The sequence below is a fragment of the Mustelus asterias genome, chromosome 2, assembly GCF_964213995.1.
Source record: "Mustelus asterias chromosome 2, sMusAst1.hap1.1, whole genome shotgun sequence".
Lineage (NCBI taxonomy): Eukaryota > Metazoa > Chordata > Chondrichthyes > Carcharhiniformes > Triakidae > Mustelus > Mustelus asterias.
Genome location: NC_135802.1, coordinates 54,873,394 through 54,891,389, shown reverse-complemented (window position 1 = coordinate 54,891,389; position 17,996 = coordinate 54,873,394). Strand labels below are relative to the sequence as shown.

The 17,996-nt window shown below is 39.6% G+C and overlaps 1 protein-coding gene across 5 annotated transcripts in view; it reads right to left on the bottom strand.

Moving 5' to 3' along the window:
* Positions 1-1,882: 1,882 nt before the first annotated feature.
* The window catches only part of akap9 (A kinase (PRKA) anchor protein 9), a 200,873-nt gene continuing 184,759 nt past the window's right edge, over positions 1,883-17,996 (bottom strand). For all 5 annotated transcript variants that reach the window (XM_078235519.1, XM_078235549.1, XM_078235528.1 and 2 more), the window contains 7 exons: positions 16,105-16,287; positions 14,093-14,296; positions 13,570-13,802; positions 10,969-11,054; positions 10,138-10,294; positions 7,006-7,145; positions 1,883-4,082 (listed from right to left, as the gene is read on the bottom strand). In XM_078235519.1, the coding sequence (XP_078091645.1) occupies positions 4,039-4,082; positions 7,006-7,145; positions 10,138-10,294; positions 10,969-11,054; positions 13,570-13,802; positions 14,093-14,296; positions 16,105-16,287 (1,047 nt within the window). In that variant the 3' untranslated portion in view covers positions 1,883-4,038. The remainder of the gene's footprint in view (positions 4,083-7,005; positions 7,146-10,137; positions 10,295-10,968; positions 11,055-13,569; positions 13,803-14,092; positions 14,297-16,104; positions 16,288-17,996) is intronic.

The following is a 17,996-nucleotide window of genomic DNA, read 5'->3' as shown; positions in this document are numbered from 1 at the left end:
ACCCGGGTTCCTGGCGCTGAGAGCCAGGAGTGAGTGCAATTCTAAATGGGATGCAAGAGCACCTGTGCAAAAATCATTGAAGGTGGCACAGCAGGTTGAGAAAGTGCTTAATAAGGTGTATGAGATTCTTGGCTTTCTAAATAGAGGCACAGAATACAAAAGTAAGGAAGTTATGATGAACCATAATAAAATACTGTATTGTCCTCAACGTAGTATTGTTTCCAATTCCAGAGATCACACTTTGGGAAGGATAGGGGTTGCTAGAAAAGATTTATGAGAATAGTTTGAGGGATGAGGATTTTCAGTTATGTGAATAGATTGGGGAAGTTGAGAGTTGAAAAAGACTTGGCAGAAGTGTTTAAAATCTTGAGCAGTCTATACAGAGGAGATAGAAACTGGGTCTCTTAGCGAAGAGTAAAATTTAAGGTGATTGGCAAAAGATGCAATGAATATTTTTCATGCACAAGGTATTGTGGGTCTGGAATGCACTGCTCAAGTGTGTGGTGGAGGCAGATTCAATTGTGGTTTTCAAACGGTAATTGAGCAAGTGCCTGAAAAGAGAAAATTTGCAGAAATTGGGAAAGGGTGGGGAGTGGGGCTAGCTAAGTTGCCCTTGCACATACAGAAATAGGCCATCTGGCCCATATTGTGTCATAAACATTGATTCTATTTGGAGCATCAAGCTTGCTGCATCCAGACATGGTATAACTTTGTATACCACTGACCCACAATTACATAGCTTCCTGAATAGGCAAACAAATGGTGGTGTGGTGGGATGGTAGTACTTGGGAGAATGGGGTAGAAACCAGTGGGAAAGAAACTTGGAAACTTTGTTATTAAAAACCTTCTAAATTTTTCCTCAACTTATTTTGGCAGTCAAACAAGCACTATAAAACACCAGTAATTAGTGAATTCTATTATTTAGAATAACCTTGTAACTTACCTTGTATAAACTGAAATCATATCCTCTCTCAGGAACCTTTCTCACTCCTTTCGATGAACTGCCACAAATCGGTGCTCACTGCAAGTTCTGACAATCTGCTCAATGAATATGAAAAGATATATTTCCAAATATTCAAACTCACTCTTTGTTCACATATTTCATGACCCTGGTTTTCCCAGCCATGGTGATCATATACCCTATTTGGCATTAAGTGACCTTTGTGATTCATTGCATTCACAAATAACTCTGGATTCGCCACTTTATATATAGTTATCTCTTGAACTCTGCACTATTTATAAAAAACAAAAATGCTTTTTTATTAATCTATGTGCACATACATTTTTATGGAATTATGTATTTGAAACTCTAGGTTTCCCTGTTCATTCATCCTCTGAGCATTCTCACTCCTTGATTTGCCTCAGCGTTCTCAGGTCGCCTATTCCACGCCAGTCTACCTTTTGCAATATTTGAAGGTACGATCTGCAGCAGGACAAGATTTGTAAATACTTCCACCAGGTATACAAGCGCATGAATACATTTGTAAGAACATTTATTTTTGCATCTCTGGCAAAGTTAGATATTTTCCGTTTGCCACTTAGAGCTCATCAGTATTCAAGTAGAGGCCTATTCTGTGTTATATGTCGTTAACAACACTAACAAATATGGAGGAAATACTTCCAATATTAGAAATCAAAACAAAACATGGAGTAACTCAGCAGGTCAGGCAGCTTCACTGGAGAGAATAGTTAACTCTTTCGCTGCAATGGTGCCAGACCTGCTGGGTATCTCCAGCATTTTTGGTTTTTATTTCAGATTTCCAACATCCACAGTATTTTGCTTTTGTTTCAATAATTTAAACGTATAAAAACCAAGCTATCTGGCCAGATGATGGCTGCAGGAGAGACTGATGGCATTCAAAGCTATTTGGACAAATTAAATAGATGGGTTAAGGAACAACAAAGTTTAATGTAGATAAATGTAAAGCAACATGCATTGTTACAGAAAACATGAAATTGGTATACAATAAACAGATTTGATTTTTGAAACAGTATTTCTGTAATTCAGTAACTGTTACGTAGGCAAACTGCAATGAGATGAATAATCACTCATCTTGGTGGTATTTATGAAAAACATTGGCCAGGACACTAGGAACCATTTCCATTCTCCTTGAAACAGTGGCATGGGATGTTCATTGATCATCTAAATTAGCAATGAGGTCTTGCTTTAACTTTCATCCACAGAACACTGTCCATTAGAGAAAGAATTTGGTACAATTCTTGAACCATTCTTAATCCAGTTGCAGACAGCTAATTATCAATACAACTAATAAAGCACTGGGATATACTGGGGCAATTAACCACGTTGAACCAAAATCTAACTGCAAAAAATGGGCACAGATATTTCTGGTCATTCCAACTACAAAAACTCAGTTCATGCATTTTAAAAAATAATTCAGCAAGGACCAACAAGCAAACAATTATGGTTTATAACCAAGTTATGAAGATAAGCTTAAGGAATTTAATTGACTAACATTCCCTCCTTAAGCCAATGCCTCAGTGGCTGCCCGAAGTGAGATCATGTAACTGGGACCTCTTCATCTGCACTACTCACTCAGCCTTAATCAGGTGAACCATCAGGAAAGTTAATTTGGTGTTTGAAATGCTGAAAGACACAGGTAATTAAATGGTGGCAGGTTACTTAACTTCTGTGACTTCCAGTACTACAGGATATCTGTACAAAATTGACAAGTCTCAGTACGACTAATAAATATTTGAATAAGCTTTTCAACCTTATTTTCCTGAGTAGATCATTTAGTGCACCTAGGATAACAAAGCAAGAATATAGACTTTGAAAGTTGTTAGATTAATTCACTCCTTTCAGTAAGTTGGATGTATGTGGTTAAAGGCAGCATTGACTGTTTTAAGGCTACACATAGAGATTGTTTAATAAATACTTTGGAACATTATGAATGTAGTCCTGCAGTACCTATGGTGAGGTCCCGTCTTCTCATTACATATTGAAACATTCATAGAATTGAGAGAGAAAAAAATATTAAGCAGAACCTCTGAATCTTGGACGGGACAATGAAAGTCTCTACGATTGTTTCCAGTTGCTGCTCACATTACAGGTTAAGGATCTTATTAAAAGTATGGGGAAACACAGCTGCAGATAGATATTCACTGAAACGATTTACAACCACTAAAGAGGATAGAACATTAGAACACATTTTGGATCAGGTTAACGTGTCAAAGGACCCGAGGCAGGATTTTCCTGCCCTTCCTGCCGACAGCATCTTAAGTCCTGCTGATGGCACAACCCTGCCACAGGTTTCCTGGTGGCATGGGGTGGATCAATGGAAAATCCCATTGACAGCGGTAGGACCTGCCGACCAAAGGTGGGCCACCTCCCGCTGCTAAGAAACACGCCATGTTGGGGAGGGGGGGGAAGAGGGGAGGAGAATCCCGCCCCTTATTCAAGTTTCCGAAAGGCAGAAGCTATAACAAAATTCTTTCAACAAGTTAAATAGTTAAATAGAGGGAGAGTCGGACTTAAAGTTAAAATTCTATAGGCAGGTTAATTTCTTATCTTCATACAGCTTCACAGAGAAAATGGCAAATTTCAGAAATCTGAATTCATATTTATTTTAGTACTTTGACAAAATGCCCATATAATTCAAAACTTCTACCATTACAAAAATAATTCCTCTACAAACTGTGTACTGCCCACAATGCCATAGCTATTTATGGACCTTGTAGTGTAAGCTCAGCAGCCATTAGCAGAACTGCAGTGAACTTGGAACCATTTAATAAACATTTTTCCTTCCACCCTTTAAATAAACAGTATTAAGTTACAATCATGTTTAAATTAGCATTTCACAAATATACACAAATTGTTTCAACAGATTGTATTGTGCACACTGGAAGCTTAAACTTATATAAAGAATAAAACTCATTTAAATTATTCAATTTGAACTTGCAGGCAAGACACATTTCCATTATCAATCCCATGATGGTCCCACAATATACATAAAATAGAAAAACAAAGCCCAGCTTCAAAAGCAATTCAGTTTCAAGTCAAAATCTGTTTCCAAGACACTATCTTCTCGTCCCATAGTACATCTGAGCGTAAGTTGTTGAGCCTAAGTAAGCAGGGAGAACAAACTGTTTCAAAGTCATGTTGTACATATTAGAAACACCAATCATTTCATATAGGAAAATATAGAAAAAAGTGTGGTTTCAATTCATCCATTTAAAAAAACAAACTGATCGCCTTACAAAGGGCTTTCACTGGATTGAAATTAGTTCTGAATCTTTATTTTAAACTAACTGCATTCTTATCATAGGTAGTGTCCTTGAGAAAAAGACACACCGATAGCTCCTGCTGCTTTCATGATCTTCATGAGTTTTCAACAACTGTCCTATAGATTAGGGCTGAATACTGACATGTATTCATCTATTTTTAAGCAAGATTGAAAATAAGCAACCTACGGGGTACTGGTAGTTATTAGTAACATATTCAATGCACATGATAAACCTTCAGCAACAATGATCCTAACTGAAACTTAACAGTCTCCCTCAAATAATTGTACTTACACTCTAAACAGATAAAGGGCAACTATGGATAACATTAGCAGTATACTTTTTGCATGTACAATAACATTCCCATTTGATAAGTTTTACTAATTTCTGCAAATCCACAAATTCCACCCATTGTGTCATTGAAATGTCATTGAATGTCAAGCGGTGATGGTTAGATTTTCTCTTGTTGGAAATGGTCATTGCCTGACCTTTGTGTGGTGTGAATGTTACTTGCCATTTGTCAGCCCAAACCTGGACATTGTCCAGATCTTGTTGCATTTAAACATGGACTGTTTCCGTATCTAAGAGAGTTGAAAATGGTGCTGAACATTGTGCAGTTATCAGCAAACATTCCCACTTCTGACCTTATGATGGAGGCAGCTGAAGATGGTTGGACCTAGAACACTACACTGCGGAAGTCTTCAGTGATGTCCTGGAAGAGACAACAATTCCAACAACTACAACAATCTTCCTTTGTGCCAGGTACAATTCCAAATCAGTGGAGAATTTCCCCCCAATTCCCATTGACTCCAATTTTGCTGAGGCTCCTTGATGTCACACTTGGTTAATTTCTTACTTGTTGTCAAGGGCAGTGACTCTCACTTCACCCCTGGCATTCAGCTCTTTTGTCCATGTTTGAACCATGGCTGTAATGAAGTGAGGAGCTGAGTGACCCTGGCAGAACCCAAATTGAAAAGATTACAGTTAAGCAAGTGTCGCTTGATAGCGCTGCTGATGACCCATTCCATCATTTTACTGATAATCAAGAGTAGACTGATGGGATGTTACTTGGCTGGGTTGGATCTGTTCTGTTTCTAATGTACAGGACATACCTGAGTAATTTCTCAAATTGCTGGGTAGATGTCAGTTTTGTAGCTGTACTGGGACAGCTTTGGCTAGGAGAGCAGCAAGCTCTGGAGTTTTCAGTACTATTTCTGGGATACTGTCAGGGCCTATAGTCTTGGTAGTATCCACTGACTTCAGCCATTTCTTGATATCACGTGGACTGAATCAAACTGGCTGAACACGGACATCTATGATGCTAGGGACCTCCAGAGGAAGCTGAGACAGATCATTCATTCAGCACTTCTTGATAGAAGATTGTTGCACATGTTTCAGTCTTATCTCTTACACTTATCATTGAGGATGTTGATATTTGTGCAGCTTCCTCCTCCAGTGAGTTATTCAATTGTCACCATCATTCACGACTGAATGTGGTAGGACTGCAGAGCTTAGATATGATTCATTAGTTGTGTAATTGCCAAGTTCTTGTCTATCGCATGCTGCTTAAATTGTCTGGCACACGAGTAGGCCGTTGTTGCAGCTTTACCGGGTTGACACCTCATTTTTAGTATGCATGGTGCTGCTCCTGGCATGCTCTCCTGCGTTCTTCATTGAACCAGGATTGATTCCCAGACTTGGTGGTAATGGCAGACTGAGAGAGATGTTGGGCCATGAGGATATAGACTGTGGTTGAATACAATTCTGCTACTGATGGCCCACAACCTGTCATTGTTGCTCAGTCGTTGAGTTGTTAGATCTGTTCAAAATCTATCCCATTTAGCAGAGTGGTAGTGCCAAACAGCATCATGAAGGGTATCCTCAGTGAAGATGGGACTTTGTGGCAATCACTGCAGCAGGTAGGTTGGTAAGGATGAGGTCAAGTATGTTTTTTTGCCTCTTGCTGGTGCCCTCACCACTTGCCACAGACCCAATCTAGCAGCTATATCCTTTAGGACCTGATGAGCTCAGTCTGCAGTGCTGCTACCATGCCACTCTTGGTAATGGACATTTAAGTCCCTCACCCAGAGTACATTCTGCACCCTTACCAACCTCAGTGCTTCCTCCAAGTGGTATTGAACATGGAGGAGTACTGATTCATCAGCAGAGGGAGAGTGATATGTGGTAATTAGCAGCAGGTTTCCTTGCCCATGTTTGACCTGGTGCCATGGGGTTTGGAGTCAATGTTCAGGACTCCCAGGGCCACTCCCTTCTGGCTGTATACCAAAGTGCCACCACCTGCTGGTGGGACAGGGCATACCCAGGAATAATGGTATTTGGGAAATAATCTGTAAAGACGATTCCATAAATATGAATATGTTAAGCTGTTGCTTGAAAAGTCTGTGAGGCAGCTCTCCCAATTTCATCATAGCCCAAAGATGTTAGGAAGGAGGAATTTGCAGGGTCCAAGGGTTGAGTTTGCCATTGTCATTTTTGGTGCTTAGGTCGATGCCAGGTGGTACGCCTGTTGTCATTTCTAATTGACTTTTTAGCAGTTTGACACAACTGAGTGGCTTGCTAGGCCATTGCAGAGGAGAGTTAAGAGTCAATAGCATTGCTGTGAAACCAGAGTCACATGTAGGCCAGACCAAGTAAGGGCGGCAGATTTTCTTCCCTAAAAGACATTAGTTAATTCGCGAGATTACTCTTAGCTCTCCATCCCCCAAAGAGAGACAACATTTACTTGTACTGAAAATATATTACCTGATTGCACACTTCCCAGTCGTCTCTGCAATGATTCCAGTCTATTAATGTAATCTGTTAAAGCCCTGTCAGGATCATAGCTTTGGAGGTGTGAGGATGCCAAAGAGCCTGGATTAGAATCAAGTGGATTTGATTGATACCTAGGACAGATTATATTTAAAAAAATCAGATAGTTAGATCCACAGTTTGAATTATCAAACTGACACCGTAATTATTTGCTAATGATCTAATGATGCAAGAGAAATAGCAACTCCTTAAATCCACAGAGGACAACAGGAGCTAAGCGTATGAATTACAATTATTACAAACGTTTCTGTCCAATGAGACATATACAACAATGTGGTTATACTGCCATATAAATACTGTAGCTACAAAAGCAGATAAGAGGCTGGGAATTCTGCGACAAATAATTCACCTTCTAACTCCCCACCTACAAGGCACAAGTCAGGAGTGTGATGGAATACACCCCCCTTGCTTGGATGAGTGCAGCTCCAAAAATATTCAAGAAGCTTGACACCATCCAGGGAAAAGGTGCCCACCTGATTGGCATCCCATCCACCTCCTTAAGTATTTACTTCCTCCACCATCGATGAACAGTGGCAGCCTTGTGTACAATACGTAAGATGCATTGTAGGAACTCACCAAGGCCCTTTCGACAGCAACTTCCAAATCCACAAGAACAGACAACAAACAGGAGCAGGAGTAGACCACACAGCCCATCAAGCCTGCTCTGCCATTCACTAGGATCATGGCTAATCTTGGACTTTAACTCCATTTCCCCACCTGCTCTCCATATTCCTTAATTCGCTGAGACACCAAAAGTCTGTCCCAGTCTTAAGTGTATTCAATGATCGAGCATTCCATAACCTCTGGCATAGAGAATTCCAAAGATTGACAACTCTGAGTGAAGTAATTTCTCATCTCAATCCTAAATGATCTGCCCCAATCATAAAATTGTATCCCTATGTTTTGGATTTCCTGACCAGTGGAAATAATCTCTTAGCATACACTTTATCAAGCCACTTCAAATTTGAAGGTTTCAATAAGATCACCTCTAATTCTTCTAAATTCCAGAGACTATAAGCCCAAATTACTCAACCTCTCTTCATAGGACAACCTTCCTTATCCCAGGGACCAATTTAGTGAAGCCTCACTGTGCTGTTTCCAATGCAAGTATATCCTTTCTTCAATATAGATTCCAAAACTGTACACAGTATCCCATATGTGGTCTCTCAATGTATAATGGTAGCAAGTCTTCTGTATTCTCATATGCCAATCCCCTTACAATAAAGGCCGAAATGCCATTTGCCTTGCTAATTGCTTACTGAACCTGCATGCTAACTTTCTGCGTTCCTTGTATGAGCGCCCTCAAATCTCTTTGAATGTCACCGTTTATAATAATAAAAACAGAAAATAAGCTCAGCAGGTCTGGAAGCATATTTGGAGAGAGAAACAGAACCAACATTTTGAGTCCATTTGACCCTCCTCAAGAACATTTCAACATTTACATGTTTCATGTCATTTAAAAAAAATCTTGCTTTCTTATTCTTACAACCAAAGTGAATTACTTCATGTTCTTCCACGTTATGCATCATCTATCAAATTGTTGCCCACTCTCTCCACACAGTCACACAAGGCCGGAATTGAACCCGGGACCCTGGCACTTTGAGGCAGCAGTGCTAACCACCGTGCCACACTATACTACTACTAGGCCAATAAGAGATGAGTATTCGGTGATGTGTTTTCTATTGGTTACACAACCACTTTATATCAGAGGTAGCTGGACATGAAGAAAACTGTAAAATCATGTTACTCCTGGACAATTGTTAAACACATCCACCTGCCAAACTCTTGGCGAAGAACAATGTATTTGCTGAATAAGAAACATTTTTTGTCAAAGCTTTTGTCTTACACTCATTCAGGAACATTCACACGATAATACCAATGTCAGGGGAAACAAAATAATGTATCCTGTTTGAGAAGAGAGTGCTGATTGGTTGGCAAATAGACTATGATTGGTACAGGCATTGCTATGGAGATTGCAGCAGTTAATGGTGACTTACAGTTAACTACCAAGCATTGTTTAAAATTTAAACCAGGCAACTTGACTCTGATTGGTCAAGACATTGCCTTGAGGAGCGAACCAGCGAATGTTTAGCTGAAACAGGCGCAATGTGTGTACATGTTCTTTCTGTTTGGAAAGATACCAGAGGAGGTGGTAGAGGTGGGTACAATTACAACATTTAAAAGACATTTGGGCAGATAAATGGATGGGAAGGGGTTAGAGGGGATGGACCAAAAGCAGGCAAATGGGACTAGTTCAGTTTAGGAAACCCGGTCGACATGGGTGAGTTGGGCCGAAGGGCCTGTTTCCGTGCTGCACACCTGTATGACTCTTAACCTGTCTGTATCTCTTTGCAGCTTGTGTCCTCCCACAGCATACCTTTCCATCTAGTTTGCATCAACAAACTTAGATACGTTACTCTCTGACTCTCCATTTAAATCATTGATATAGATTGCAAATAGCTGAGGACCTAGCTCTGATCCTTATAGAAAACCGATGATCTCCATTACCTAGAAAGGACAAAGACAACAGATACATGGGAACACCACCATCTGCATGTTCCCTTCCAAATCATACCCCAACCTGACTTGGAACTATATCACTGTTCCTTCACTGTCGCTGGGTCAAAATTCTGGAACTCTCTTCCTAACAACACTGTGCATATACCTACATCACATGGACTGCAGTGGTTCAAGGAGGTGGCTCACTACCATCTTCTAAAGGACAATTAGGGATGGGCAACAAATTCTGGCCTAGCCATTGATGCCCACACCCCAAGAAAGAATAAACTAACAAAAACGTAAATAACAAGACCGTAAATAAAGCTTCAAAATAAGCTTTTTTATACAACAGCAGTCACTACATTTTAAAATAGCTATGTAAGACAGAAGGTGAGGAAGAGCTGCCTTGAGATATTTGAATGATGCACAAAAGGTGCAACTTAAATATAATTTGTTTTTTTAAACATTGCTAATTCTTGAAGTTTCAGTAAATTATGGTAATGACTGGTTGGTTGTACACTTCAATATTTCATATGCTACAATAACTATGTTATGTTATAAAGTTACCTGGATTGAGAATTTGTGGCCGATCTGGGAGATTCTTGACCCGATCTTTGTCTACTTGTACAGTGTCTACGATCTCCAAATAATTCTCTCGTCAGGCTCGACTCCAAAGACATGCTTCCAGAGTGTAGGAAAGGAGAATCCACTCTTGGTTCATTCGCTAGATGTTATAAAACAAAAGTAAATGCATGAGTAGCAAATGTTAGCCAATTTCATTGTATGTGATTCACAAACAAATGTATGTGTTTGCGATTGAGTTCCCCTATTTAAAGCATTGCAATCATTTTATTAATTTACCAGGTTGTTTGCTTTGTTATGCCAGAGGAGAAACTATTACTGTACAGCTGTTGTCTGATTAAAGACCACCAATTATCAGAAATGACAGAAGTTAAGGCAAAGTCTCTAGCATGGATTGTCATAACCTACAATCAAAGCTGCATGTTACATACAGAAGGGAGCGAGCTATTGATGGACGGAGAAAGAGAAATTATGGGGCAAATATCAAAGTAATTTCAGACTCATTTCAAGTTCAATACAATACATTTTACAAACTAAACAAATGCATTATACCAATTAAATACTCCAGTGTGTACTTTACAAACTGCCTTAACACAATTTTTGTTCTTAATGTTATGGAGTTCAGCACCAGGAGCAGAAATCCAAAGGCATTTATTTTGTGATCAATTTATGGTCATTCTGTACAATTGCAAATTGACAAAATTGAAAAAGTACCAACATTGAGAGATTATATTACATTAAAAATAGAGATTTCATTCCACAGAAGGTTTAACTTCAGCGCTAATGCCATTGCTTCTTTGATGCTGGTGAGCTTACCTGAAACCTGACCATAAGCATTCCTGTTACCAGACAAACCACTTGACCCAGTGACTCGCAACCACCTTCGGACCAAGAACCTCAATCTGAAAAGGAGAAAATAAAAAACAAAATGCCAAGAGTTGACCAAACTTCACTCATAATCACATGAAAATGTTATATGGCTTTAAGATGTTTAACACATTAAATCAGTACTAGAATTGTGAAGACACGGTCCAAATACATTAGCTGAGATCCTAACATTAAGTCAAATAAATCAAATTATAAAGTTAATATCCAAATTTATGTTTGAATGAACAGACAATGCTGAAAATACTCAGATCTGGCAGCATCTGTGGAGACAGAATTAATGGGCTGAATTTTCTAGAACTTGAGGTGGCAGGCTTGGAGGTTGGTGGGTGTTCCCGGGATGGGTTGGGAATTATACTGGTTAAAGCCTAAAATAGTGGCAATTTTCAGCTGTGCTAACCTTTTGCTGCCAGTGGAGCTCTCCCTCTCCCCCTAATGCAGAGACCACCAGCTCAATGAAGACTGTCTGTCAAGTTACCAGAGCCAGGATTCCCATGGCCCACTGACAGGGCTGCAATAAATAACTCAATCTTGGTAAAATGCAATCCAGCACAGATTTCCAACCATTCTGGTGGATTTGCCAGCCTAGATCTTGTTTATTTCTTTGCTGTCCACCCTCACGGTCTCAGACTTGCCTCAGCAGTGCCCATCTTCCGAAGTGAAGCTGCCAACGCTCCACAGCCTGCAACAGCAAGCCTACCAAACACAAGTCAATCAACCAGGGGGATACCTTCAGATGATTGGAGAGCCAGTCCCATTATTAGATGTTCCGATTTCCTCCCACAATCCAAAGATGTGCAGGTTAGGTGGTTGGCCATGCTAAATTGTCCCTTTGTGTCCCAAGATGTGTAGGTTAGGGGGATTAGTGGGGTAAATGCGTGTGGTTACGGGGATAGGGCTGGGGGGGTGGGTCTGGGCAAGATGCTCTGTCAGAGTGTCAGTGCAGACTCGATGGGCCAGATGGCTTCCTTTCGCACTGTAGGGATTCCATGATTTTTGCACACAGCAGAACCAAACAGTTCTCATTTGTATACAATTTAGTGTTACAGATTGCAGCATTTTCAAACAAGTACCAACAAACTGCATGTTTTATGTGAATTTAGCAATCAAAGTGAAAAGGTTTCCAGTGCTGGTGCATGGTATATTTGGCATATGATCCATTCAAGGACAGAAAGGATATGACAAATGACATGCATGCAGAGATAATAATTACATTCAATATTGTATAGTTTGATGGTTATAGGTGGTTTTATTTCAACATCATTTATGGAAACTATACCCAGTGACAAATAAAAGTGACACCTATATCACCAAAACAAATTGTTTCTTGCTGTTCGTATCAGTTCCTCAGCTATGGCTGATGAATAACTTACCTATTTATATCAGATGCAAAACAAAACAGGGGGATTGAGAGATACAGCAAAAACCCTAACTTCACTGGAGCTCATTTCTTACATCTTACAACAGTTTTTCATGTAACATCTCCTAAATTGTATTGAAGTTGTGTGTCTTGCACTCATGTCCTTTATAAATGGAGTCAATGTTGGTCAAAATTGTTCCAAGAACACAAGAAATAGGAGTAGATCATACAGTGGGTTGAGCCTGCTTCACTACTCAATGTGACCATGGCTGAACTTGGACATTAACTCAACTTTTCTGCCCCTATATAGAATAGTACCATAGAATCCCTACAGTGCAGAAAGCCATCAGCCTATCATTCTCTGAAAGAGCATTGTCCAAAGATTCACAACCCTTTGAGTGAAGTAATTTCTCTTCATCTCAGTCCTAAATGATTTGCCCCATATCCTGAGACTCTGCCCATGTTTTCGACTCCCCAACCAGCAGAAACAATCTCTCAGCATATATATCAAGCCCTCTTGGAATTTTGTAGGTTTCAATGAGATTGTGTCTCATTCTTCTAAACTCCAGGGAACATAAGCTTCTCATCACAGGGACTAATCTAGTGAATGTTTGCTGTACCATTTCCAATGCAAGTATGTTTTTTCATAAATGTAGAGACTAAAACTGCACACATTATTCTGGAAGTGGCCACACCAAAACCCTGTACAACCGTAGCGAAGTTTCTTTATTTTAGTACTCCAATCCCTTTACAATCCAGGTCAATACTCAATTTGCCTTTCTAGTTGCTTGACACACTTGCATGCTAACTTTCTGCATTCCTTGAATGAGTGCACCCAACTCTCTGAACATCAACACCTATAAGTTTCAAACCTTTAAAAAGTATTCTATATTGAAATAAGAATCAATTACATAAGGAAGAAGAGATTTTCCATTTTTCAGTTTTGGGTGGATTTAGATCCAGGCCCAGTGTTCTAATTCTAAAATTCTCTTAGGTTTCACTTCTGAATACTCGACAGCAAAACAACATATACGGTTAGAATATAATTAAACCAGCACCACTGATGCCAATCAAACAATTACATATCTAGTTGTAAGTCTGGGCAGAAACATAATTTCTCTACTAACCTAATTAGATTCCACAAACACCCTTTGCAAAGTTCAACTGTTTACCTTGAGATTGCTATGGAGACCCTAACCACAGAGCGGAATCTGGTAAAACCTCTGGAACGATGGGTAATAATCTCTAAATTGGTGCAAGATGAGTGACCCCCCATTCTGGCTATAAATGAGAGTGTTGCTTGCTCGCATTCTTGAAATCCACCAAGTAGGAGTAACAGGTACTTCTTCTGATAAATGAGAGCTTTTCGGAAACTCTCTGCCCGCAGATACTTCCCATAAATTCTCTGAAAGAAGAAAAAGTTGTTTCTGTTAAGATATCAAATCTTATTTCTGTATGATCCCTTCCAGTTGCACACTGATACAGTCTATCTTTACATGGCAATGTACAAATGATAGACTTTGGAACAATTATTTAAACCTTTTCAGGTTCTCATTGAGACCCTCTACAATTATTATATATACACAAAACCACAATAACTCAAGGTATATCTACTTATGCCATGTTATACTCAAATTAGGTACAGTATGATAAACTAGAACTGCGATCAAAATAGTGCACTTTCAACTAACGTACCTTTATAGCTACAGTTTCAGAAACTGATCCAAGCAAGTCTGTGTGCAAAGACTCACTTCTGGCTTCTGCCTTCATTTTAGATAGCTCTGCCTCTGCCAATTTTAGTGCCTTCTGCAGATTAGATTTTTCTTTTGCCCAAATTATTCTCTCTGATTTTATTAGGGCATCAACACTGTCCTGGTTATCCAAATGCCTTCTTGATAACTGAAGGAAGGAAGAACACATATATAAAAACATACAGACAATTAAGATCATAGAAGAATATCTTGAAAAGTGACATCTTCCACATTAAAAGGATTTATGGTTTCTCAATCGGACTTGCCACCAGTGACAAACAAACAGCTGTATATATCTAGCTGAAAGGCAGAACAGAGCTATTTACTTGCCAAGTCACATGAATTTGGAAATATTTACAAATTTTATTAGTTCACACAGAGCTTGCCATAGAAACCTCACTACAATGCAAAGTGTAACATCAATTATGCAATTGGTCAGTCTTCACAGCTGGTACATACCTGACTAACTTTGCTGTTTGAGCTGCTGTACAATTCACCAGTGTCCCTCAAAGTAGTTTTCTATTACGTCCTTTGTGTAACATTGCTGCCTGAACAGAGGGCAACATATGAGCCCTTCAGGCAGTGGCGGGCTGCGGTTGCCATTGAGGCAGGCCTTGCACAGCGAGTGGAGGGACTGGGTATCATTTTCCCTCCTTCCATTTGATGGAAGGAGGGAAAACGCACAAGTGGAGGTTATCCCATCCTTATTTAAATATATTTTTATTAAAGATTTTTCATTTTTTTACAAACAACGTAACAAACCCCCAGAGACTGGTACAGAACAACATGACAATTTTTCAACAAATACATGTAGGAACAGCCAAAACAATACCAACAGTTGGTCTGGATTATTCATTAAATTCAGCACCTCACATTATACAAATAATGAAAGGATATATCAGAATATAGGGGGACATCCAGATAACAGAATAGAGCCATAATTGGATCAATGGTGCATACCTTCGCTCATTGGATAATGGCGATAGAGCTACAATACTTATGGAAAACCTTGTAGGAATAGGTTAGACAGTGTGAAGACTAAAACTTTAAGATATGGGTCCCATGCCATGTCGAATGTATCCAATTTAGCTTGAAGTAAACCGGTCAAAAATTCCCCGGGGATCTATTCCATAATAATTTTCTGTCAATTCTGAATTGAAGGAGACCTATCACTAATCCATAAGCAAATTATATTTTTCTGTGCTGCAAATGTTGGATGTTGTACAGCCTTTTCCCATAGGCATCATTTATCGTTTTATTAAATGCAAGTGATCAAACTCTAAGGCTATATCAAAACTTTTCTCAAGCTTTTTAAGGCCACTAAAGCGATAAGATTTAATCTTGACACAGGACAAAAACAGTACAGGCAATCCCACGTCCCTACCTTGCGATCTTTCTCCTTTCCAGTTTCCAGGAAAAAAAATCTAATATTGATTCTAATACTTTAGAAGTCACCAACTATATTAAAACTGAATGCCAACAAACTAATGGAAATTAAATGTTTAGAAATTGTATTTTCTTCAAGTCTTGGAGTTAACAGCGACCCATTAATTTTAACAGTTGCCATCAGAATTACAACTGGAAATACTAAAGCTCCTAAAGTACATTTCCTGATTTAAAAAAAAAAAATCAGCATTCCAGATTTTCATACAATTGCTTTCTCAACTTTTAATATACTTCCAGGCTGAAAGCTTCTTTCCTAAGACTTTACACTTAAAAAAAAAAATTAAGTATAGAATTTAGAGCAAACTCAATCATACTGTTTTGTTTTACGTATATAAATATAAAATCCTCTCTCCATGGTGGGGAATTTGCGAATCAAGTTCCGAGTAATTCACATAAAATTACTATATTTGCTGCTGTTTTTAATGTATCAAGTGTAATAGCTGCTAAACAGCACCATTGGACTTCAGTTTTTCTTTTATTTCGATTAGTTTTTCTATTTATAACACCAACCTGATCGCTACTTGAACTCCGTTGACGATATTTTCGAACCTCTTCCTGTAATTTCAGTAGACTGTTGTGAAGGTCATTCTTTTCTTCTGTGAGTCTGCTGACAAAGCCAGTCAGGTCTGCATTTTGCTTCAAAAGTCGCTCAGTGAGAGTGCCAGTCGATCCACTAGAGGGAATTATGATGTTCTGTTGGCGAATCACACATTGAACACTCGCTGTAATAATAGGTACTAACGTGAAAGATTTTCAATGTTAAAGATTTTACATTTGGAAGACAATAAACATTAGTCTTTCGTTGGCATTTGTCTTCAACTGCATTTTTCTCACAGCTCCATTTGAGAGAAATATCATAGAATCATAGAAGTATACAGCCATTTGGCCCAAGGTGATAGTGCAGGTCAACAGCCAGCAATCATGCTTAATCCCACTTCCCATGTCTTGCTCCCTAGTCTCATAGCTATACATTTGAAGTGTGGTAATCTAAGTACTTTTTAAGTATGAGGTGGTAATGGAATACTGATGATGTCTCTGGACTAGTAACCCAAAGGCTCGAGCCAGTGATCCGGGCTTAAATCCCAACACAGTACGTGGTGGAATTAAAATTCAATTAATGAATCTGGAATTTAAAAATAAGTTAGTCTAATGATGGCCATGAAACCATTGTTGATTGTCATAAAAACCCATCTGGTTCACTAACGTCCTTTAGGGAAGAAAATCGGCCATTCTTACCTGGTCTGGCCTACAAGTGACTTCCACACCACTTTAAATGGCCTCACAAGTTGTACAGGTCGAAAAGGAATGAAACTGAATGGACTTCCCGGCACGACAACTACATATTCAGCCTTGTCGATCCTGCAAAATCCTCCTAACATCTGGGGGCTTGTACTAAAAGTGGGAGGGCTGTCCTGCAGACTAGTCAAGCAATGAACAATCTGACAGTCATACTCACGGAATCATACCTTACAGTCAATTTCCCAGACACTACCTCACCACCACCAGAGGTGGCAGCACAGTGGTACATGGTCAGGAGAGAGTTACCCTGGGAGTCCTCAACATCAACTCTTGGCCCATGAAGTCACAAGGCATTGGGTCAAACATGGACAAGGAAACCTGCTGCTGATGATCATTTAGTATCCCCCTCACAGCTGATGAATCAGTACTCCTCCGTGTTAAATATCACACGGAGGAAGCACTGAATTGTGCTGAACACAAGGGCACTGGTCCATTAATGTCCTTCACCAAGAGTGACTATATAGCATCACTACTGACTGAGCCTTAAAGGACATCACTGCTTTATTGGGTCTGCAGCAGGTGGTGAGAGAACCAAGAGGGAAAATGTTACTTGGCCTCATCGTCATAGATACATCTGTCCATGACAGCATCGGTAAGAGTAGTCACCATAGGCTCTTGTGGATGCCAAATCCCATCTTCACATTGATGATACTTGCACTACCACTGTTCTAAATAGATTTTGAACAGATCTAGCAACTCAAAACTGGGCACCCATGAGGCACTATGAGCCATCAGCAGCAGAATTGTAGTATGTAATCTCATGGCCTGGCATATCCTCCACTCTACCATTACCTTCAAGCAGGGGAATCAACCTTCATTAATAAAGAGTGCATGCCAGGAGCAGCACCAGGCATGCTAAACGTGGGATGTCAACGTGGTGAAGTTACAACACAGGACCGCTCACATGCCAAACAGAGCGAAGCAATCTCACAAGCAGTGGTCCTGCCACATCCAGCCATGAATTGTGGTAGAGAATTAAACAACTAACTGGGAGAGGAAGCTCCACAAATATTCCCCCCCCCCCCCCAATCCCATCAGGTCAAAAGACAAGGCTGAAGCATTTTGCAGCCATTTTCAACCAGAAGTACCGAGTGGATGATTCA